We start from the raw sequence: 25,205 nt of genomic DNA, 5'->3' as shown, positions 1-25,205 counted from the left end.
AACAGTCTTCGCCTTGTCCAAGGCCTTGGTGACTTTCTCAAAACAAGTTAACCATGTTTAGCAGCCATGACCTACCTTTAACAAATTCAAACTGGGTTGGGTCCAGAGTTTGGAAACTACCTATGTCCTTGTTAATAAGGTCCATAATGACTTTTTTCATGGCCCCGCAGATGAGGCTAGTCAAGCTTATGGGCTTATACTTTCCAGGGTCGGTTGATGGTTCTGCTTTGTGCAGAGGAATTACTGTTGCAGTCCTCCATTCCACCAGAAGACAGCCAGTTATCAGGCTGTGGTTAAACAGAGATCCAAGTGGGTCTGCTAGGTCATGTTAAAAAGGCAGCTTGGTTTGTCATCTGGTCCCAATGACGCCACGTTTATAGCCTTGGACAATGCTGAGATGACCTGTTCTCGTGAGACAATAGGCTGAGGAATGGTGGCAAATGTACTTTGGGGGATGACTGAAGGAGACCGTGGGGTGAAGTTTGTTCCAAATCTGTTAGGTTGATTATTACCTCCGGTTGAGTATGGGTGATGTCATCCACAACCAGTTCAACATATTGCTGGGTATTCCCCTTTCTTCAGACATAGCTAAAGAATGCCATGTGATTAACCTTAGCTAGGGAAGCTATTTTTGCTTCATAATTAGCTATGGAGGGGTTGACAAAATCTTTGTAATTTGTTTAGGCTACAGAGGAATTTCTTCCTCTGCTGAGCCATTTCCCTCTTGTTCTTGGGCATAAGTTTCCTTCTCCTGTTGTATAGCCTGTTTATATAAGGGATCTAACCAGGGTGGCTTGTTTTTTTGGCAAAACCTGGTATTAATCCAGTCAGGTAATGTCTATTCTGTACAACTGATAAAGTGGTTATACAGGGTATTGGTGTGAACCTCTGCACAAGGAGTCCATATTATCTGCACTTGAGGCTATAGACTTCTTATACCATCACTAAGTATGAGATAGTTTTCCTTTGCAAAATTCTTAAGCATTTTTGAGCTTGATGGTCTTCTAATAAGATCAAGAGAGACTGATTTAACGTTCGATCTTACCAGGGAGGACATCACACAGCGGACGCCTCTTGTGGGTGTGCTGACTAGCTGTTCCAGAACATTAGCATGGACAAAGTCCAAGGACCTCTGAGCCAGCATGTCTGTGGTCATGTATGTTTCCCAGTCGATGGTAAGATAATTAATATCACCCACAAGTAAGGTATTGGACTGTATGGCAAGTGACTCAAGGTGTGCAGCATGATTTTTCTGTTTCAAGGTGGGGGGGCATACAGCTATGATGCGGTAGGGGGGCCTTTGCCTAGAGTTAAATAGACAGTGAGTAACTCGAGATGCCTAGAGTTATATGGACACTGAAGTAACTGCAGAGTTGCACTGTCTGACCAATCCAGAAGTGTACTTCTTAATGAAGATGGATACACCTCCTCCTTTGGTTCTTTCACACTCACTTTGTGTTGCGACTGTATGGAAGGCATTGTAGCCCTGTACGGCTGGGTGTTTTCCACACCTTTGAACCATGTCTCGGTGACTGCACAGACGTCAGCTTTTTCCAAAGTGAGGAGTGCAGTTTCTTGTTTAGACTCCTAGCATATTAAGCAACAGTACTTTTAATTTTATAGAGAGGATTTTGTTATGTTGGGAAGTTGGTTATTTGGACACTGTCTAAAAAAGACAACACAGGTGGCTAATGCTTATTCCAGTAACAGCCTCGTGGAGACCGGTGCAGCCCATCTCTGGCAAAGCAGCGTGGCCTTTAAACAGATACTGGTTCCCCTAAGATTGACAAAGGAATCTAAGCCAGTTATTGAAGAACGAAAATTTAGGGATGGAATCTATGAGCACATTTTTGCAGTTTCTATGAATAAAAGTGACAACGCTTTAGCGAAGCATATTAACATTAAAGTTGGTCATTCTTTTCGATTTATAGCAATAGACCAACAAGGGTATGACATCAGAGGAGGACCTTCTTCATTAATACTTGAATGTCGCGAACTTGAATGGCAGTTGTCATTAAATGCTTTTTCCTATCCAGGTCTTAATGACAACTGTAATATAGTTTGTTTATTGAAACTAAAGAACTACTTGAGACAATGAAATTAATTAAAAATGACATAAGATTTTATAGTGACCAATTTTTATACAGAACTAGTCACTACTATACATTGTTTAATATTTATATATTAAATATATTAAATACTTCATTTTTATTCGAGTCAAAATGTCATGGGTGATTATCTCTAACAAATATTACTTTGTTGCTATTTGACAGTGATCGAGTATTTTAGTTTTTTATGCTGTGGTGCTTTAAATCTCTTTCTTTTGAATGAGACAAGCTGATTGGTTTGAATAATCATGCCGCCTTGTAGCGGACTATTTAAATGTGACTACATTTGTGTGTTTATTTTACTTTCTGAGGAAGTTACTCGAGACGAGTGACGAAAACGTTGCTTAGTTTTTAAATAAACTTTTTGTACGTTAAAAGTATCAGCATGTTTTTGGACTCCAGTGAGTGGCTGTTGTGAACTCCTTTCTTCGTTTTTATGCAATTATTGAAGTCCATCATTTTTTCTTTGTATTCTGGCATCATCCTTCAAAGTAGGTATAATGCTGCTTAAGGCTAGGCTGAATACCTGCCTGTGATGCCAGCTGAAAGATCAGCCATGTCACTTTTCATATAATCCAGTGAGGTACGTCTCAAGTAATTCACTCCCACATGGACTATGACGGGGTCATACCGGTACTTTTGGTTGAGTGACTTGAGTGCCTTGACAGATTCTGGCACCTGACAGGCAGCTAACTGTAACCCATTACTTATCCAGCCTGGTGAGGGTACATCTGTCTCTCTCACAATGAAGTCATCTATGACCAATACATTAGGATTTGCGGTGTTACTCCTTATGCGTTTATTTGCTGAGACACTAGTGTGCGTGTTATGGTTGTTTTTTGCATTATTTGACTAAGTGGTTTTCATTTGGGAGCCCTCTGATCTTTTAGTAAGTTACTAGTGAGTACCTCTGCATATCTGAGTTTATCAGTCATGTCCTTATTATGTGTGGGAAGTGTGTGTATGCTGACAACCTATTTGGCATTCGATTTGCCCTTATGTGAGAGTCTTGCCTCCAATTTCATAGAGCAACTCATCTCTCACATAAAGTATTTGTTTGTTTCAGGAGTGAGTGGTTGTCAGTATACACAAGACAATTGCTATATTGCCTCTGTATGCCATGTCGACAAGGCTGGCCAGAAAGATGATGGGAAACTGCCCATCCAAGATAGCAGGTGCTTGCTTTATGTCTTATTAGGAAAGGGAATAAGTTAATTTGACAGGACTGGGTTGGTAGTGCAGAGAATACAAGAGGACCCTAATACTTTGTGTAGGCCAAGGTTAATCAATAAGGCAACTCTGCTTAGTGCGAAAATGAGTTGCTCTTACAGCAGCAGAAAAGCATACAAGTGTTTCAGTGACAGCTGTTTAGGGAAAACTGAGCTTCTAGACCTTTGCGTCTATATAGGGCACTGCTAACTGCCACTGAGCAAAGAGCAGCAGCACGCAAACGCAAGGCTTAAATATGAGCAAACAGAAACAAGTTTGAACTACCAACCAGGAAAGCACATAACAAGCCTTCCCATCAGCAATCCCAAACTCTGACATGTTAGATCAGCACACTTCTGCTACAACAGTGCAGAAAAACACATTCTTAATGCAGAATAGCTGGTTTGGAGGTCAAGTGTAATAAGACCACACAAACTACCTACAACGAACACAGTGTAATACAGTGCAATTAACTACTTAAAGCAGCAGCAGACAGCATTTTTTTTCAAACTGCTGAAGTGCAGTCAGTATACAACTGAAGTGCAAAAAAATACATCTACTCAAGAGCCCTTTTGTGTTTCCCACCTCAGACAGACCAGGTCAACACCTACTGCCACTAGACAAATCAACCCAGCCCACCTAACATAAAAGCACAGTAAAGGAGTGTCTGGAGAGAAATCTTACTACCAACTTAAAAGACATGAAAGTCTACCACAAATAAACTTAATGATACGGATACAGCAGTTTATTTTAAACAGTTTATGAAAGTGTGATTATTCAATAAAAGTACTTTGCTTTGTATAAATGGCCAAGAGCCACTCAAATGTACAGAATTTATAAAGGCACTACAAACAAGATAAGCTGATTAATAAGCTCTCCAGCCAATAAAACTACATGTAGAAATCTCAAGTGTTTCCCCAACCTAAACGGACCATGTTACCTTCCCACTACATGGAAAATCCACTAGATAACTGCACTAGATGGAAAATCCACTGACCTGTTGATGTAAAAACAAGTGCTAGAGTGCAAAAAAAAAAAAAAAAAAAAAAAAAAAAAACTACTTTATCCAACAGCTAGCTAGTTAATGAATTCAGATCAAGAAAAACTAACGAGAGGCAAAATGCACTTTTTCAACAAAAATACAAGGAAACGCAAATAAATTCAATGTATCAACAGCACTGTAGAAAGAGAGGAGCTTATTAACCTCAATGTACAGTTGGGATGGGAAGCTTAAAATCACCAGGTTTAAAAAGCTGACAAAGGGGAGGGTGAGTGGGAAAAATCCAAAACTCTTTTCCTTCTACTTTAGCTTCATGGGAAAAATAGGAAGTTTCGTTAAACCAGCAAATTTTACCTTTTCCTGACATTAACCCTATTGTTCGGTTCAACCCTAGTTGCGCAAAGTCCTCGGAGCTTTAAGATGACAACTAGGGTTGTGCTATGTTACTTTTGGCCATTATACCCTTAAAGTAAGCTACAGCTTTCTCTCAATTTGAAGTTCTTTGGTCAAAGGTTCTGCAAATTCCACAGATAAGTTTTAAATGTTGTGGTCTTGAGACATACCAAGCAAAATATATGCCTTCTCTTGTATGGAATTCTGAGGTTACTCATACTGCTTGAAAATGCAATTCCGACACAGATAAATCACTAAATAACAACTGAAACTAATTAAGACCAAAATGCTCAAGAAATGTGAACAAATAACCACAGCAATACCTTACAGCACCAGAAATTAAAGCAATGCTGGGTATGAGGGTGCAGGGGACAAAGCCTGCAGGGGAGGGAATATAACCCTGAATTCTGCAAATTAATAAACTTAGACCTGACCAGAAAATCAAAATCTGAATGAAAAAATTGGCCAAGCCAGTATCGTTCAATCTAATTAAGATCCACTTTAAGTTACACCAGAAACAAATACCAAACATGAAAACATCCTGAAGCTGACTTACCATCCTTATCTATCGTAAAGCTTGCATAAGATAATGGACAGCAGACAAAAAGTTAATTACTTGGGGGGGGGGGGGGTTTAGAAGGGTCAAAGCTTAGGAAAGTTTCCCTCCTCTTTACCAAGCTAAGACCTGTACTTCAAGACCTATTTGAGAGAATGAACCAGACTACGACAGATCAATGATTAACCAAAAAACTTTCAGGCTGTACTATCTGTTAATGGTCAGGGGTGGAAATACCTATTGAAAATAGTAAGAATTGCACATACCTAAATTAACAACATTTTTGGCCCAGAATGTTGGATCACAATGGAAACGTACAGCACCATTAGCTGCTGGGACAGGGTCACAGCGTGCTTTCAGAATGTGACGCAACTGGAAAGTGATCTATGGAAAAAAAGATGAAAACAAGGAAATATTGCAGAACAGGAGTGCAAAGCAAATTCAACATCACTCAAAAGGAACATCTAAAACAAAACTATTTTATTCTTAAATTAATATTTTCTGCTGCTACATACTCACTAAAAAGTACAGTTTTGTACCTACCATAAATGTAGATGTCCGATAGGAATGCATCTGCAGTCCTTACAAATGGGTTGTCCTGTTGTCAGGCAGCCCTTCGGTCGGCCGGATTCCAAAGTCTGGGCCTGGCCTCGGCTGGTGTCGCACTTCACCCGACGTCATAGCTGCAGTTCTTCGGGTATAAAGGCATCAGCCGACGCCATTTTCCTCAGTGTTTCTTGCCCCAGATGCCAGGTGCCCTCTTGGAAGGCTAAATTTGGATAAATGCCAATGTTTCCAAATAGTAGAGAGCAAACACAAAAAATAAGCATGTATGTACATATATACAAACAAATAATAGATCCCCCCCCAGCTAGCTATAAGATGGGCAAATACCCTAGGAGTACCACAGAGGGGAAGGCAGGTGGGTAATCCTGACTGCAGATGCATTCCTATCGGACATCTACATTTATGGTAGGTACAAAACTGTACTATGTCCTTCAAGGATGCATCTGCAGTCCTTACAAATGGGTAGAATACCATAGCCAAACTAGGGGAGGAGGAAGAAGAAGAGATTATGGTGTAGTTAGGATCCCTTGCAAAACAGCAGTGGCAAAACCTACTCGGGATCTAGAGTATAAAGGTAAGTTATAATGCTTGGCAAATGTATGCACGGAGGTCCAAGTAGCAGCCTCTATAATGTCCTTGGTAGCCACTCCTCGTAAGAAAGCTGTGGTAGTGGCTGTAGCCCTTGTAGAGTGAGGCCTGATGTTCTCTGGAGTTTTCTTTCCATGGTAGGAGTAACAAAATCTAATGCAATTTCCTATCCACTTGGAGATTGTCTGTTTTGAAATTGCTTTTCCTTCCCTTCCTGTTGCATATGCTACCAGTAGCTGGTCAGTTTTTCTATTGCCCTTGGTCCTGTCCAGGTAGTAGCGTAACTGTCTATGTACATCCAAGGTATGCAACAGTCTTTCTCCCCTGTTCTGTGGGTTGGGGAAGAATGTAGGTAGGTGGATAGCCTGATTTAAAGATACTCTGGATACCACCTGAGGCATAAATGTAGGATTTGTTCTCATGGACACTATCTTGATGGAAGATCAGGAAGGGTTGCACTGCCATTAATGCCTGTAGTTCAGATACCCTTCTTGCTGAAGTGATTGCCAGCAGGAAAGCAGTCTTCCATGATAAGTATTGTAATTCTGCTGTTGCTGCTGGTTCGAAAGGAGGAAGTGTCAATTTTTCTAGCACAAAGTTCAAGTCCCATGCTGGCAATGGTGGTTTCCTAGGAGGTTTTACATTTTTGATTCCTCTCAGAAACTGCCTGAGCAGAGGATGCGAGAAAACAGGAGGATCCAAGCTGTATTCTGCTGAAATAGCTGATGCATGTATCTTGATGGAGGAATAAGACAGGCCTGTGTGGAAGAGCTCTGCCAAGTATTCCAGGATGTTGGCTATGTTTACCAGTGACACATCTTCTCCCTTTGCAGTACTCCAAATGAGATATCTTTTCCATTTTGCTGCATAATTTTTCCTTGTTGAGGGTCTGCGAGCCTCAAGGATAATGTCTTTAACCCTTTGTGATAAATTTGGGTTAATTGATCTTATGTAATGTTCCAGGCAGTCAGCTGCAGAGTTTTCAGGCTTGGATGCAGGATGTTGTAGTTGTTCTGTGTTAACAGCAATGGAAACAGGGGTAGTGTCCATATTTGTTCCCGGGACATGCTCCTTAGTAATGGGTACCAATGTTGTCTTGGCCAGTCTGGAGCTATCAGAATGATCCTTGGACGGTCCTCTTTGATCTTCAATAGCACCTTGTGCATCAAAGGAAGTGGTGGGAATGCATTTGCTGTCAGGTTTTTCCAACTGAAAGATAGGGAGTCCACCTTCCAAGCAAGTGGGTGGTACGTCCTTGTGCAGAATTTCTTTAGCTGGTGATTGCGTGGGGATGCAAATAAGTCTATTTCTGGGAGTCCCCATTTTCTTGTAATGGCTTTGAAGATGTCCGGATGCAGCATCCATTCGTGGGCATCTGTGGTAGTCCTGCTTAATATGTCTGCTAGAATGTTTTCTTTTCCCGGTACAAAAATTGCTTGTAACTGAATGTTGTAGCTCAGAGCCACATTCCATAGGTCCAGTGCCATCCGGCATAGAGGGTATGAATGTGTGCCTCCCTGTTTGTTGATGTACCACATAACTGTGGTGTTGTCTGTCCTTATCATCAACTGACCTTCTCGGAGAAATGGTCTGAATGTCTGGATTGCCAATTTTACTGCCAGCATTTCCTTTAGATTTATGTGTAGGTGCAGCTGGTCTTGAGTCCATAAGCCTTGTATGCACTTGTCCAGCATGTGGGCCCCCCAACCGAGGTCTGAGGAGTCCGTCGTGATGGTTTGGCTTGGTTGAATGCTGTAGAAGGGCAATCCTGTGTTTGATTGACAGGCCTGAGCCCACCATAGGAACTCTTGCTTCAGGCATGGGATTATTGGAATTTTGGTTTCTAGGCTGTGCTTGTGTTGAGACCAAAGATTCTTTAGGTACCACTGTAGCTTTCTCATATGTAGTCTGGCATGAGGGACCAGTATTATGCAGGATGCCATGAAGCCCAGGGCTTGCAGTACTTTTCTTGCTGTTAGATGGTTCTGCTTTGTTAATGCCAAGTAGTAGAGAGGCAGTTGCTCTTGCTTTTCTGCAGTTAGGAATGTCATTTGTTTTGAAGTGTCCAGCTCTGCACCCAAAAAGGTTATTCTTTGGGATGGTATCAGTCTTGACTTTTTTATATTGACTGTATATCCCAGGGCTTGTAGCAGATAAATGACTCTTTGTAAGTCTTCTGTTAGCTTGTTTTTGTTGTCCGCTTGTATCAGGCAGTCGTCCAGGTATGGATATATTTGGATTCCCTGAAGCCTGCAATGAGCAATTACTGATGCCAGGCATTTCGTGAACACTCTGGGCGCAGTAGATAAGCCAAAGGGCAATGCTGAGAATTGATAATGCTCTGATCCTGCAAGAAATCTGAGGTATCTTCTGCAATTTGGTCGTATGGGGACGTGCAGGTATGCCTCCTTGAGATCTAGAGTTACCAGCCAAGACTCCTTGCCCAGCATGGGAAGAAGCTGCTGTAGAGTCAGCATTTTGAATTTTGGAACAATGAGGAATGTGTTTAAAGCGGACAGGTCGAGAATAGGTCTCCATTTGCTTTCTTTTCTTGGTACCAGGAAGAGTCTGGAGTAAAATCCCTTTCCTTGCTCCATAGATGGTACCTTTTCCACAGCTCTCATCTTTAATAATTGAGATATTTGTTTTAGAGCTTCTGTCTTTTGATTTGGCGGTAGGTTTGGCATTCCTCTCTTCCCTGGTAGAGTATGGAAGTGGAACCTGTAGCCTTGGTCTATTGTCTGTAAAATCCACTTGTCTCTTGTGATGTAATGCCAGTTTATTGAGAATAAGGCTAGCTTTCCGCCTAAGGGTGCTTCTAGTTGTTCCCTGGTAGGCGGTGCCAGAGCCAAGTCACTGTGATTGTCCTGTTGCAGTGGTGGTGGCTGTGTCTGTGCCTCGCTGGTTGTTACCCTGCCACTGGCGTCCCCTGTAGGCACCCCTGGATTGGTTTCTGCCTCTTGATCGCCTATTCCTGCCTCTCTGTGCTTTAGAGGAGTCTGGAAAGGACCAAGTTTGGAGGGCCAATTCCTGCTAAACCTTGGAGGTTGGACCTGTAAGAAATCTTTCACTGTTTGTACAGATTTTGCCTTCTCCTCCATCTTCTTGAGTACCTGTTGTGCAGGAGAACCAAATAAATTGGCCTTGTCCATGGGAGCATCTAATAGTTTTGATTTGACATGGTCCGGTAAGGCCTGCTCTTTCAACCATGCATGCCTTCTGATAACTGTGCCAGTCATGGCTGATCTAAAGGAAGCCTCCAGTGCATCATAGCCGCATTTTAAAGAATGGTTACTAACTTGCTGAATGTTATGTACCACTTCCTGAACATACTTCTTATCAAAAGGTTCATCAGAGGACAGTTTTTTAGTTAACTGGTCAAGCATAAATTCCTGATATTGGATCATATGAAATTGACAGTTCAAGGCCCTAGCTGACAGAGTAGCAGAAGTGTAAACTTTTTTACCCCATCTCTAAGGACCTGGATTCCCTTTCAGAGGGGAGGGTTTTTTTTAGCAGAGGTAGTTGCTACAGCCTTAGGCCCCTGGGAGATAGTCTCGGGATCTGCAAAAGGAGCCTTGTATAAATGGTGATGTGTGTCCGGGACCCTGTAGTACCTATCGGGCTTAGCAGGGGCCGGAGGTAATGAATCAGGAGCAGTACAAGCATCATTAAATGCATCATCTACAACAGAAAGAACTGGAGGAATAGCTAAAGGCCTATGTTGTGGTAAATGCAAAAAGGTTCTAAGCCTTTTCCTGGAGTCTGAAAAATCTTGGCCCTGCCACTGAAATTGTTCCCTCATAGCATGCAAGGTTTCCCCAAAGGAAAATTCCTCAGGTGGAGGGGAAGAAGGAATGGACTCTTCAGCATCAGAGTCTTCGTAAGGGGAATAAGTAGCCTCTGGAGGGTCTGTATTATCTGAATCATCAGAGGAATCATCTGTGGACACTGGTTCAGGGGGCTCTGCTCTAGGCCTCTTCTCTGGAGGTGGATGAGAGGCCCTGTCTGGATGAGGTTGGGATCCCCGGATTAAAGAAATAAGATCCTCTGCCAAGGAAAGCATTTGGGAACTGGAGGTGGGCCTGTGAGAGGGGGTCTTAACAGGCACAGCTTTTGTAGCTTTAGCTGCTTTAGCCCTGGCAAAGGCCTTAATGGACATGGCTGCAGGAGGCCTAGCAGCTCCACATGCAGGAGTTGAGATATCCAAGGGAATAGTGTCAGATAAATCCTGAGAAACCGCAACCGCAGGTTGGATTTCAGAAGCCAATTCCACCAGGTTTTGAAGAGGCCTCGGCAGAAGGCAAGTTTTCGGCTGAAGGAAGAACCGCTTGCTCGGTTTCAGCCGAAACCGAGACACTCGCGGTTGGCTTAACGAAACCGCGGACCGCGAGTGTCAGTCCTTTTCCTTGCGTTTTTTGGATATTTGTGAAGTCGGAGGATCCGACGGCATAATATAAGCAAAATCAGAGCCAAAAAACTGCTCAGCAAATTCCGACCGACGTCTAAGCGTTCGTCGGTTAAAAGAAGCACAGGCTAGACAAGCTGCGACGTCGTGGTCTGGGCCTAAACAAGGTAAGCAGTAAGAGTGGAAATCTTTATGAGGTATTTGTTTCCCACAAGTTAAACAATTATTCACTTTTTTCTGACATCGGCTGAGGCAAGAAAGAGTCCCCAATGGGGTACTTAGCTTTTTAGAAGTCTTCGAAATGGTATTCGGTAGTAATCTCTGGATCTGACCGACCGGCACTTGCCAACAGCTTCTGCTTCGGGCGCCACGCGGCAAGAAAGACTGAGGAAAATGGCGTCGGCTGATGCCTTTATACCCGAAGAACTGCAGCTATGACGTCAGGTGAAGTGCGACACCAGCCGAGGCCAGACCCAGACTTTGGAATCCGGCCGACCGAAGGGCTGCCTGACGACAGGACAACCCATTTGTAAGGACTGCAGATGCATCCTTGAAGGACATCGGCAATTCAAATGCATGACTGTTATAGCTTACAGATTTTGTACAACTGTGACACTGAACACAGACCTATGCCCACTATAAGAAAAGTCTGAATGGCTGTTGCTCCCTGAACAGAAAATGCATCACATATGTTGGTATCTGACAAAAAAAAGTTGAGAATCTAATCTCAAAACTGGAGAGAGAAAGCTTCCTTCCCTCAACTTCATGAGTTACACCAACCACAGGAGTGGAACTAAATGCAATACACACAGGCCTTTCTAGACAGGGAACTGAACAGAATGTCTGAAACGTAGTATTTTACCCAAGCTTTGCATCTTATGGGCTTCCCAACAACAACAAAGTTATGTACTCACTAAAGGCCATCCAAGTGTCATCAAGTTGTGGACTCTGTCCTGTCAGTGAGAATTGAATGAAAATGACAATCGGTCTGTGTTGTCCATTCTCATTTTTCCTCAATTTCTTGCCTGTTTACCCTGTTCCCTTTGCTCCTGCAAAGACATGAGTTTATTTGGGAACTAATGCAGATGCAGGTGGTCATGAAGGACAGAGAAAGGGGAACCAAATCTGATGAGGCTAAAAGGGGGCAATGGGGATTACTGTGCTCTTCTACCAGACTGTTTTCTGTAGAAATTTGGGAAGAGGAGGTAATGTTGGGCAAGTATAGAGAAGCCTGGAGGGTCAGTTGTGGACTATAGCATCTATCAATGACTTCCCCATTGGGGGATTCAGGGCAAAGAACCTGTTGCACTTGTTGAGGGGATATGAGAGTTAAGTCACAACATGGCTGGATCCATCAACGGAAAATTCTCTACGCTACTTAGACTTTCAGACACCACTAGTGAGGCATCAAAATGGACTTGCTTAGTTTGACCGCAATCACGATGGCCTCCTCCAGGATGTGCATTGCTATTAGAAAGTGACCGGAAGAAATCACCTGCTGCCACACTCATTGCTTCCCATCAAGGCAGATAAGACTTGGTTCCTTCCTGTTTGTTGATGTTGTCCACAAGGGAACATCTTGAAAGTCCTGCAACACTAGGATGACTGCTTTCATTTCCTGAACATTGATATGCATCCTGGCTTCTTCAGGAGACCACACACCTTGGACTGTCCACAAAAAATGCTACCCTACCCAAGTCGGAAGACATCTGTAGTCGCCATGGCCTTGGGAAAGGGAAGAACAAATGGGTGGTCTTCACAGAGTTCACTGAAATGAATCCACTAAAGAAGGTATCCTTTGACACTTGTATTATCTTGAGAGGAACGGTTACAGGATTTTGAAGAATGGACCACTGATGAACTGATAGCATCCACTAAAGTATTTGCATGTGAACCCTACCTAAAGGGACAAGTTATAACAGTTGCATAGATCCGAAGGCTTGTAAAAGTAGTTGAGCTGGAAAAGAAAACTGTTTGCTGTACTACTTTTCAGAACTGGGATCCTAGTGCCTGGTTTCAGGCTGGCTAACAGAGGCTATCTGATGGACTGTGTCCAAATAAGGGCCTATGAACACCAGACTCTGCATAGGTGTGAGCTGTAATTTGCTGTAACTGACTGCAATCCCTAAATGGAGGCACAACTGGAGCAAGTAGTCTCTTCCCTGCAACAGTAGATGCCTGGCTGGGGCAGTTAGAAGCCAGTCATCTAGATATGGAAACACTTGGAATCCCAGCAGTCTCAAGTGAGGTGCCACCACTGCTATGCATTTGCTTAACACCCTGGGGCTGTGGTAACAGCAAAGGACAGGGTGCTGAACTGGTAATCACTGGCTCCCAACCAGAAGTGCAGATATCTTCTGGAGCACCTGTTTATTTTGATGTGATGGTATGCATCCTGAAGATCTACCGAGCACATGCAATCATCCTTTTGCCAACAGAGGCAGACTGCACTGCACAGTAACACTCTGGAACCATAAACACTGTAAAAACTATTTCAGTCTGCATTTTTTGGCCACAATGGGATCATGTCAGTCACCCTGCTAGACAGGGGTCTAGGGAAGTAAATAGTGTGGGAAGAAATAGCCAGGGAATTGTTATAGCTAGGCTTGTATAGGCCTGTGCCTATGAACCTATGAACAAAAAGTATCTTGAGGAGGTTCCAGATACTTTGTGCTCTGGGGGGACATCCTGGATGACTTTTTTCCTAACAGTTTTTCTATTTCTAATGCTACTACTTCCCCTCTAATTGGGTGGGACATAGGGGATTCTTTTCTTTCTTGTAGGTGGTGGAGATTTGTGAAAATAGTATTATATAACCGCTGGATATAATTCTATGCACCCAGGAATATTGTCATGAACAGACAGGCTCTTTGGTGCACAGACAAAAGCTGCCAGACTGCCTCCACAAGGGAACAATTGACCCCTTTTCAGGAGAGATAAAAGGATTTATCTGAGAAGGAGTCAAAGAAAGTCTGATTCTGCAGGCCACCTCTGCCACGAGGGTGGCGTGTGCCATTTGAATATCCTCCCACCACCCTTGGGAGCTCTCTCCTTGTGAGGCTTGAACCACATCTTTCTAGTTCTCCATTCATTCTGGGCTGGGGGGGGGGGTCTTTCAGGGGTAGAAGAACATATCCCTATGGCAGACAGGGTCTTTCCTCCCTGCCCACATCTCAAGAGCATGAGCTTCACTCCACTGAAAGGAGCACTGATGAGTGAAGAGTAAAAGAGCTCTACAAAGGTGAATATAAGCATGCCTCCTAATGGCTATGCCAGAACCTGCCACCCGTGATGTACCATCAGCTGCATGGGAGATTAGTCTCATGGATGCATTAGATATCGATTGAAGGGTACCTAGTTGTGAGCTGAGGCTGTTTTAATCCACAGCAGACAAGGATCCAGAAAGAGATTTGGAACATTATTTAATCAAATCTCTTTGTAATATTGTAAAATGTGCCACATAATTCAACAACCTCAGAGCTAATGTCACTGTGAAGCACACACATGCTTCCAGAATCTGTTCAAGGCCCTGGACTCCCTGTTAGGGGAATGGACTGAAGAACTTTGCTCCACATGCTCTTTTTTGGTGGCTGCTGAAACAACCATCGCATCAACAGGGAAATGTTTACTCCAGTGTGTCCTGTTCTTAGGAGGGGCCAAACTTCTGTCTGGACATAAACAGATGGGCTCCACAGTATACAGTTCCTTCCACGTCTGGCGAGAAATGAGATCTACAAGTTCGTCAGTAGGGGGAGTCACCATAGACGTAGCTGGGCTAGACCAGAAAGCCTCCAGGAACACAGACTTCTCTTGGGAAGAAGTACCGGGAAGACCAATCACATTTTTGCTGTAAGAGCTCCAGAATGTCTCCAAATGAGACTGCTTAAGGTGGAGATGGAATAGTTGTGTAAAATCTTAACATAACCAATGATGCCCTTCTATTCCATGTTGCAGTATTCTTAGTGTGGGATTCTCCACATCAGGCGACTCAAACGTTGGCTCCTATACACTTAAGCTAGTTGCTGTAGGTGTGAGGGACGTCAGACGTAGGGCCATAAACCAGGGACCTTAAAGCGGACGTCTCCATGCACATACCTCAGAATTTAATTGCCCAGTTGGACAGTCAGCTAGTATGAGCTAAATGATGTCCACAAGAAGTGTGAAGTGCGATTTACTGGCTAGTCTGACCATAGTCTAGGTGGTGCTCCACGGTGCTCTTTAGACAGGTCAATAGGAACGAAGGGGGATAGGTAGGAGGGAAAGAATGCTGTAACATGGAAGAGAAGGACATCAATGATTACAGTAAGATTTTACAAAACTATTCTATGCCCTTCTGTTCCTATGTTGCAGTATTCTTAGTGTGGAAGGGTGGAGGTAGAAGTAGCTGATTCCAAAAAGCCCTGCAGGGCTGCCACAGCAAACCCTGCTCTACCTGTGGGGATGTGGTCCAATTTGTAGTGTCTGGTAAAGGTATGTATAGAGGACCAGTGGCCACCTCCAGAACGGAGGTGGTATCCAGGCTTTAAAGAAAGTTTTGGAGGATGCTATGGCCCTGGTAGGCTGTGCTCTTACTCCCTGAAGTAGGTTTTTGTAGGTAGGAATAGCAGAAGTAGATAGTTTTCCTGATCCAGCAGGAGATTTTGTTTGGAGACTGCCTTGCCCAGGGCTCTAGCGTGGAAGGATACAGACAGTTGGTTGGATTTTCTGATTGACTTATTTTATCTAAATAAAACCTCAGTTGCCTGTACACATCCAAGGAATGGAGTATACTCGCACTGTCATTAGTGGGAGAGGGGGGGAAGAAGGTGGGCAGTTGAATGGACTGGTTTAAGGACAGTTCTCTGACCACCTTGGGCATGAAAAAGGGTTGGTGCATAAGGTCAACCTGTCCTTGAGGAAAATAGTGTAGGGTGGGCAGGCTATGGCAGCTTGCAACTCTGACACCTTTCTAGTAGATGTAAGGGGCACCAGTAGAAAGTACAGTTGTGTATACCTACCATAAATGTAGATGTTCGAGTGTCTTCACTGTTGCAGTCATAACTGTAGGGTACTCCTGCCGGCAGGCAGCCTGAGGTCGGCCAGAATATCAAAGTCTGGGTCCAGCGTCAGCTGTTTCAGCTAGAACCCTGACGTCAGAGCGCATGGGTATAAAGCGGACAGCCGACGCCATCTTCTCCAGCCTTTCTTGCCCCTGATGTCAGAAGCCCCCATAAAACCAAAAGGTGTCCCAAGAGAAACACAAATACACCAGAAAGGTAGTGGAAAGGAAAACACAGTAAGCAAATAGAAACAAGAGGGGTCTGGAGGGAGGGAAACACCGACTGCAACAGTGAAGACACTCGAACATCTACATTTATGGTAGGTATACACAACTGTACTATGTTCTTCGTGTTTCACTGTTGCAGTCATAACTGTAGGGTAGAATCCCAAAGCTGAGAATACGGGAGGAGGTTATGAAGTAGAAGAAGCAGCTAGAAGACCCTGCAAGACAGCAGAGGCAAAGCCTGCCCTAGACTTAGAGTACAAAGGGAGGTTATAGTGCTTGGAAACAGTATGCACAGAGCTCCAAGTGGCAGCCTCCAGAATGTCCTTGGTAGGAACTCCTCTGAGAAAGGCTGCTGAAGTGGCAGCTGCTCTAGTAGAATGAGTCCTGACGGTACCTGGAATCTGTTTTCCATAAAGAGAGTAACAATATCTTATTCCATGAGCAATCCATTTGGAAATAGTTTGCTTAGAAATGGCTTTACCCAGAGAACTGGAAGCAAAAGAAATAAGCAATTGATCTGATTTTCTGAAACTTTTAGTTTTGTCCAGGTAAAAACGTAGTTGCCTGTGTACATCTAATGAATGCAAAATCCTTTCCCCCCTATTTTGGGGTTTTGGGAAAAAGGTAGGAAGGTGAATAGTCTGATTTAGAGCCACTCTAGAAACTACTTTAGGCATAAAAGTAGGATTGGTCCTCAAGGAAACTCTGTCCTGATGGAAGATGAGGTATGGTTCCACGGCCATGAGGGCTTGCAACTCAGACACCCTTCTGGCAGAAGTCAAGGCCAACAAGATAGCTGTCTTCCAGGATAAGAACTTAATGTCCGCAGAGGCAGCAGGCTCAAAAGGAGGCAAAGTAAGCTTTTCCAAGACATAGCTGAGATCTCAAGGAGGGACAGGAGGAGTTCTAGGAGGATTTAAATTCTTAGCTCCTCTCAGAAATTGTGTGACCAACTGGTGGGAAAAAAAGGGAGGATCACAATTGAAATGTGCCGAAATAGCAGAAGCATGAATTTTAATGGACGAAAATGAAAGACCTTTAATCAAAAGGTCTGAGAGATAAAGTAAAATAGATGAGATATCAGGTATTAAAGGATCAGAGCCACGATCCTGCATCCAAATACAAAATCTTTTCCATTTAGAAGCATAAGATTTCCTTGTACTAGGACGCCTAGCTTCCAAAAGAACATCCAAAACTTGTTTAGGAAGAGAAGAAGGAATCAATTGCCTTTGATGAGCCAAGCTGCCAGACAGAGAATCTTGATTTGAGAGTGAAATACCTGACCCTGATGCTGGGACAGTAGAGAATGGGTCAGAGGAAGACTCCAAGGAGGTACCAAGGAAAGGTGCAGAAGAGTAGGGTACCAAAACTGACAAGGCCAATTCGGAGCTATCAAAATGATCAGTCTGGGTTTGTCTAGCTTTATCTTTAGCAATACCCGAGGCAGAAGAGGAAGAGGAGGGAAGGCATATCCCGAGAGATTCCTCCAGCTGAAGGACAGGGCATCCACTTTCCAAGCTGTCTTGTGGAAGGACCTGGTGTAAAAGAGAGGCAACTGATGGTTGAGATGAGATGCAAACAGATCTATCTGCGGACAGCCTCAAACTGCAGTTATCTTGCTGAATAAGTTGGGGTCCAACATTCATTCGTGAGGATCCAAAATGTTTCTGCTTAGGCTGTCTGCTAAGAGATTTTGTTTTCCTGGAATGAACTGTGCCTGAAGATCCAGATTCAAATTTAGGGCTGTATCCCATAAGGTCATGGCAAGTCTGCAAAGGGGGTAAGAGTGAGAGCCCCCTTGCTTGTTTATGTACCACATGACTGTGGTATTGTCTGTTCGAATTAGCAGAGGTCCTGGCTTCAAAAGAGTCTGGAAGGCTAGAAGAGCATTTTGGACTGCTAACATTTCTTTCAAGTTGATGTGCCATAGAAGGTGTTTTGTTTGTCCAAGAACCCTGTTGGCATTTGTCTAGAAAATGAGCTCCCCATGCATAATCCGAGGCGTCCGTGGTTATGATCTGAGTAGGTTGAGGCAGACGAAAGGGCTTGCCTTCGTTCAAAACACACGCCCTGGACCACCAAAGGAATTCCTTCTGGAGGCAGGGAATCAGTGGAATCATTGTATCCAGACTGTGGCAATGTTGAGACCATACACTCTTTAGGTACCATTGAAGTATCCTCATGTGAAGCCTCGCATTTGGAATCAACAGGATGCAAGAGGCCATGTAGCCCAGAGCCTGCAGGAATTTCCTTGCAGTGAGCTGAGTTAATGCTGTCAAGGTCTTGAAGATTGAAGCCAGCTGTAACTGTTTTTCTGGAGGGAGGAATGCTTTCTGTAAACTTGTGTCCAAAAGAGCTCCCAAAAAGATCATTTGTTGAGACGAATCAAATGTGACTTTATGTTCACTGAGAATCCCAGTAGTAGGAGAAGACGTTGAACAAAATGCAGATGTTGAAGTAGAAGGTCTTTGCTGTCTGCCTGAATTAGACAGTCGTCCAGATAGGGGTAAATCTGAATCCCCTGAAGTCTGCAGTAAGCTACTACTGGAGCCAGGCATTTGGTAAAAACTCTGGGTGCAGTAGATAAGCCAAATGGCAGTACAGAGAATTGGAAGTGTCTCGAGCCTGCCTTGAATCTGAGGTACTTTCTGCAATGTTGTGTTATGGGGACGTGTAAGTAAGCCTCTTTTAAGTCCAGAGTTACCATCCAAGCATCTAGTGAGAGCATTGGAAGAAGTTGAAGTGTAAGCATCTTGAATTTTGGAATTTCCAAAAAGGTGTTTAATATTGAGAGGTCCATAATAGGTCTCCAGGAGTTCTGTTTTCTTGGGACCAGAAAAAGTCTTGAGTAAAAACCTTTCTCCACCTCTCGAGGTGGAACAGGTTCTATGGCTCTTAAGGCTAATAAAGCGTCCACTTGATTTAAGGCCTCTGTCCATTGATGTTTTGGCAGATCTGGCCAGCCGGAAGGCCTTGGCAGAGTGTGAAAGTGGAATCTGTAACCTTTCAAAATCACGTCTAACACCCATTTGTCCTGGGTAATGTGAGTCCAATTTTGGAAAAAAAGAGAAAGTTCTCCTCAGAGAGGGGCATCAAGGGAAGGAGGACCTGAAGCCCAACAGAGGGAGTCATTGAGTCTGCTTTCTTTGGGTTTGAGATCTGTCTTCTCCCCTTCTAGGTGAAGAAGCAGTCCACTGTCTAGATCTGTAAGAGGCCTGAGCCCGACCTCTGGAGCGTCTATATCTTCCCCTTTGAGGCCTGTCAGAGGTGGGGAAAAAAAACAATTTTTGGAGGGCCAATTTCTGGAAAATCTAGGAGGCTGAACTTGCAAGAAATCTTTTTCAGTCTGCATAGACTTGGCTTTTTCTTCCATCTTTTTAATAACCTCCTCAGCCTTAGACCCAAATAAGACATCATGCTGAACAGGGTCCTCTAGCAGTTTTGCCTTAACTTGTTCAGGTAGATTCTGCTCACGAAGTCAAGCATGTCTCCTGATAACAGTACCAGAGGCAGCCGCCCTGCAAGAAGCCTCTAAGGCATCAAAACCACAATGTAAACTATGTTTGCTAACTTGTTCAGTAGCATGCAACACATCCTGTAATTCCTTGTCCTCAGCACATGCAGGAAAGGCAGAAATCCTTTGTTTTAAAACAGATAAAAGAAACTGTTGATAACATGTGAAACTGGCAATTTAAGGTTCTAATAGAAAAGGTAGCTTAAGTATAAACCTTTTTGCCCCACCTGTCCAAGGCACGAGAATCCTTTTCAGAGAGGATAGGATTCTTAGAAGAGGCGGCCTTAGCAGCCTTGGAACCCTGCGAAATAGTTTCAGGATCAGCAGAAGGGTTCTTGAATAAGAATTGATGAGAATCAGGGACCCTGTAAAATCTATCAGGCTTAGAAGGAGCAGGCGGCATGGAATCAGGATTCAAGTTAGCTTCAGAGAAGGCATCATCCACAATGTCAAGTACAGGAGGAATAGCTAAAGGCCTGTGCTGAGGGAGAAGGAATTCCCTGAGTCTCTTTTTGGAAGCAGAATAATCCTGACCTTGCCAATGAAAATGCTCCCTCATCTCATGCAAGGTTTCCCCAAAAGAGAAATCTTCAGGGGGGGGGAGGCAGGGGGAACAGAATCCTCTGCATCCGAATCCTCATAAGGAGGAAAGGAGTAATCCTGATCAGAGGAAGAAACAGAAGATACAGAAGCCTGATCAGAGGAATCATAAGGGATATCCTGTCTAGGCCGTTTCTCAGGAGGAGGGTGAGAGCCCCTAATCATAGTTAATAAATCCTCAGCCATCCGAAGTAATTGCTTCTGAGTCCTGGGGGCTGAATCCGAAGAAGCTTGAGCAGAAAGTCTGGGTTTAACAGGAGTCTTTGACTTAGCTTTTGTCTTTGTGGAGATAGTAATGTGTGAAGGCCTGAAGACCCCTTCAGAAGCCGGTACCTGCACAGCGGTTCCGGACCCATCTGAAGGAGCGACGTCCGAAGGTCCTGCAGCAGACAAATTACTAGGCCTAGTTGGCTCACCATGTGAGTCCATGTCGGCCATCGGTTCTGAAGTGGCGGATGACAGGGGCTGCAAAAGCGCCTCACTGACGACCGCCGAACCCGAATCTGGCTCCGGCTGCAAAGTATCCTGTTTGGACCTCGGAGGCCTGTCCTTGTCTTTGCTCTTCTTCTGTAATCCGGTAGTCGGTAAAGTATCCGACGACATTCTATAATTAAATAGTCTACAGAAATAATTCAAGGCCCAATCGTACCTACGCTTGATAGTGCGAGAATTAAACCTGGCACAGAACCGACAACAAGAAACGTCGTGGTCAGGGCCTAAGCAAGGTAGACAGTAAGAGTGGAAATCTTTATGAGGTATTTGTTTTCCACACGATACACAATTATTTTTTCTGACATCGGAGGAGCAAGAAAAAGGTTTCACCAACGGGGTACTTAGCTTTGAGAAGAGAAGTAGAAAACTTCGGACCGACGACAATCACACCACATTGCCTTGAAAACGCCAACCAACAACTAGCGAACTGCTTTGCACCGCACGGCAAGAAAGACTGGGAAGATGGCGTCAGACCCAGACTTTGATATTCTGGCCGACCTCGGGCTGCCTGCCGGCAGGAGTACCCTACAGTTATGACTGCAACAGTGAAACACGAAGAACATCAGTTTTCCATGTGCACATTTGGAGTGTTGCAAAAAGTACAGTTGTGTACACTTACCATAAATGTAGATGTTAGAGTGTATTCACTGTTGCAGTCATTACATTGGTGTTATCTGCCTGCAGGTAGCCCTCAGCCAGCCTGAATATTAAAGTCTTGGATCCCTGCGTCAGATGCTGTCCCTTCTTCCATGACGTCAGCTCGTCGGGGTATAAAACATGCAGCCGATGCCATTACATCAGTTTTCTTGCCCTAGATGTCAGGCCCATAACGGAAGCAATTATATGTTAGGTTACACCTCCAATAAAAAGCAAATACACCAGAAAGCTGTAAAACACTAAAGAAGAAGAAAGGTATAGCCAAGAGAAGTCAGGGGCTGAAGCGAGGGTAACCAGGACTGCAACACTGAATATACTCGAACATCTACATTTATGGTAAGTGTACACAACTGTACTATGCACTTCAGGTTTCACTATTGCAGTCATTACATTTGGGTTGATTCCCAAAGCTAAGGAAGGAAGGAAGGAGGAAGTTACAGAGCATTAGGACCAGCTATTAAGCCCTGCAAGACTGCAGTGGCAAAACCAGCTCTGGATTTAAAAAAAAATAGACATGTGGTAATGCTTGGTGAAAATATGTACAGAGCTCCAAGTAGCAGCTTCTAGGATGTCCCTGGTAGGGACACCTCTGTGAAAAGCTCTAGAGGTAGATGCAGCCTGCCGGCAGGAGTACCCTACAGTTATGACTGCAACAGTGAAACACGAAGAACATCAGTTTTCCATGTGCACATTTGGAGTGTTGCAAAAAGTACAGTTGTGTACACTTACCATAAATGTAGATGTTAGAGTGTATTCACTGTTGCAGTCATTACATTGGTGTTATCTGCCTGCAGGTAGCCCTCAGCCAGCCTGAATATTAAAGTCTTGGATCCCTGCGTCAGATGCTGTCCCTTCTTCCATGACGTCAGCTCGTCGGGGTATAAAACATGCAGCCGATGCCATTACATCAGTTTTTCTTGCCCTAGATGTCAGGCGCCCCCATAACGGGAAGCAATTATATGTTAGGTTACACCTCCAATAAAAAGCAAATACACCAGAAAGCTGTAAAACACTAAAGAAGAAGAAAGGTATAGCCAAGAGAAGTCAGGGGGCTGAAGGGAGGGTAACCAGGACTGCAACACTGAATATACTCGAACATCTACATTTATGGTAAGTGTACACAACTGTACTATGCACTTCAGGTTTCACTATTGCAGTCATTACATTTGGGTTGATTCCCAAAGCTAAGGAAGGAAGGAAGGAGGAAGTTACAGAGCATTAGGACCAGCTATTAAGCCCTGCAAGACTGCAGTGGCAAAACCAGCTCTGGATTTAAAAAAAAATAGACATGTGGTAATGCTTGGTGAAAATATGTACAGAGCTCCAAGTAGCAGCTTCTAGGATGTCCCTGGTAGGGACACCTCTGTGAAAAGCTGTAGAGGTAGATGCAGCCCTGGTGGAAATTTGACCTTATCCCCTGTGGGGTAGGTTTTCCATGGTGCTTATAACAGAAAAGAATGCAATGGTCTATCCACTTAGAAATGGTTTGCTTTGAAATGGCATTCACCTCTGCCCCTGCAGCAAAGCCAACTAGCAGTTGTTCAGACTTTGAGAGGCTTAAGTCTTGTCCAAATAAAATCTAAGTTGGCTGTGCACGTCCAAAGAGTGCAGTATTCATTCTCCTTCGTTCTGTGGATTGGGGAAAAAAGTAGGCAAATGAATGGACTGAAGGGCAACACTAGACACCACCTTGGCATAAAGGAAGGATAGATCCTGAGGGACACCCTGTCTGCATGGAAGATGATGAAGGGCTCCACTGCCATGAGGGCCTGTAATTCAGACACTCTTTTTGCTGAAGTGATGGCTAGAACGAAGGCTGTTTTCCAAGAAAGGAATTTCAACTCTGCAGTTGCAGCTGACTCAGGAGGTAGAATGAGCTTTTCCAATACAAAGTTGAGGTCCCAGGCTGGAGTAGGGGCTCTCCTGGGTGGTCTTTAATTTTTGGCCCCTCTGAGGAACTGCTTTAGCAGGGGGTGGGAGAAGAGGGGTGGTTCAGTATTATAATGTGCTGAAATGGCAGAAGCATGAATTTTAATTGATGAGAAGGAAAGGCCCTTGTGGAGCATCTCTATTAAGTACTGAAGAATATGCGGTAAGCTAGGCACCGTTGTGCCCATCCCCTGAGTCTGGCTCCAGGAACAGTATCTTTTCCATTTTTCAGCATAGGATTTCCTAGTACTAGGCCTCCTTGCCTCCAGAATTACATCTAACACCTGCTTACTGAGGGATGCTAGTGGACAGCTCAAGGAATTAGCCAGGCTGCAAGGTTCAGGGTTTGAAGTTGAGGGTGCAGAATCTGGCCCTCATGTTGAGACAGCAGGAAAGGGGTCTGAGACAGGTATCATGGTTCCAGCAGTGACATACTGCGCAAGAGGGGGTACACCAGTGCTGGCGTAGCCAGTCTGTTGCAATCAGTATTGTCCTTGATTTCTCCTTTTTGATCTTTAGCAGAACTTTCAGGAGGAGAGGCAGATGGGGAAAGGCATAAACTGAGTGGCTTTCCCAGGTGAAGGATAGGGCATCCACTTTCCAAGCTTGACTGTGGGAAGTCCTTGTGCAGAATTTGTCCAATTGGTAGTTATGGGAGGAGGCAAACAGGTCCATCTCTGGATTCCCCCATTTGTTTCTCAAAAGGTTGAATATCTTTGGGTCCAGTTTCCACTCGTGTGGGTCCATGAGATTTCTGTTTAGGTCGTCAGCCAGTGAATTTAGTTTGCCTGGCAGGAATTGAGCCTGCAGGTACACTTGGTAGCTCAAGGCTGTGTTCCACAGAGCCATGGCTAGTCTACGGAGAGGGTACGAGTGGGTTCCCCCTGCTTATGTACCACATAACCGTGGCATTTGTCTGTCTTTATCAATAATTATCCTGGAAGAATGTGGTCCTTGAAAGCTGTCAGGGAATTCTGTACAGCTAACATTTCTTTTTGATTGATATACAGGTGCATCTGACTCTGGCTCCATTTGCCCTGAATGCACTACCCTGTCAAGTGAGCCCCCCAATGCATAGTCTGATGCATCTGTTAGGGTTTGGGCGGCAAGGGGTAGGAGTGAATGGGAGTCCATTGTTGCGGTAGCAGGCCTCTACCCACCAAAGGAACTCTGTCTTTATGCAAGGAATTATAGGAAACATTGATTCCAGATCCTGAGAATGTTGACACCATAGGCTTTTTAGATACCATTATAGTTTCCTCATATGCAGTCTTGCATATGGAATTAGTAGAATGCAAGAAGCCATGAACTCCAGGGCTTGCAGGAAGTAGGCTGTCAAACTTGTTTCTCTGGTGTGAGGTAAGCCATCTGGAAAGTTGTGTTCTAGCTTGCTCCCAGGAATACAATTTGTTGGCAGGGTACCAGATGAGATTTCTTTTTGTTTATGGCATACCCCAGTGAGGTTAGAAGTTTCTTTACAAATGCCAGATGTTTTAGTAGCATGTCCTGGCTTTCTGCCTGAATTAGACAGACGTCCATGTATAGGTATATTTGAATATTTCTTTGCCTCCAAAATACAATGACTGGGGCTAGGCACTTTGTGAATACCCTTGGTGCACTAGATAAGCCAAAAGGAAGTACAGAGAACTGATAGTGCATGGAGCCTGCTCTGAAGCGTAGGTATTTCCTGCAAGATTCCCTTATTGGGATGTGCAGGTAAACTTCCTTTAAGTCTAAGGTTGCCAACCAGGCATTTTTGACAAACATAGGAAGCAGCTGTTGAAGTATTAGCATTTTGAATTTTGGGATTACCAAAAAGGTGTTTAGAATGGAGAGGTCCAGGATAGGATGCCAGGAGCTGTCTTTTCTGGGTACCAGGAAAGGTCTTGAGTAAAAACCTTGTCCCCTTTCTTCTGCT

General features: G+C 44.1%; 1 protein-coding gene across 1 annotated transcript in view; it reads right to left on the bottom strand.

Moving 5' to 3' along the window:
- Positions 1–25,205, bottom strand: part of TRIM33 (tripartite motif containing 33) — a gene marked incomplete in the record, with an annotated part of 2,559,229 nt that overhangs the window by 774,811 nt on the left and 1,759,213 nt on the right. The window contains 1 exon segment of the mRNA XM_044076157.1: positions 5,533–5,650. Coding sequence (XP_043932092.1) covers positions 5,533–5,650 — 118 coding nt within the window.

The sequence above is a fragment of the Protopterus annectens genome, chromosome 7.part0 (assembly GCF_019279795.1).
Source record: "Protopterus annectens isolate FY-2018-M chromosome 7.part0, PAN1.0, whole genome shotgun sequence".
NCBI classification, from domain to species: domain Eukaryota; kingdom Metazoa; phylum Chordata; order Ceratodontiformes; family Protopteridae; genus Protopterus; species Protopterus annectens.
The sequence above is the reverse complement of the archived record's forward strand: the minus strand, read 5'-3'. Positions and strand labels throughout refer to the sequence as shown.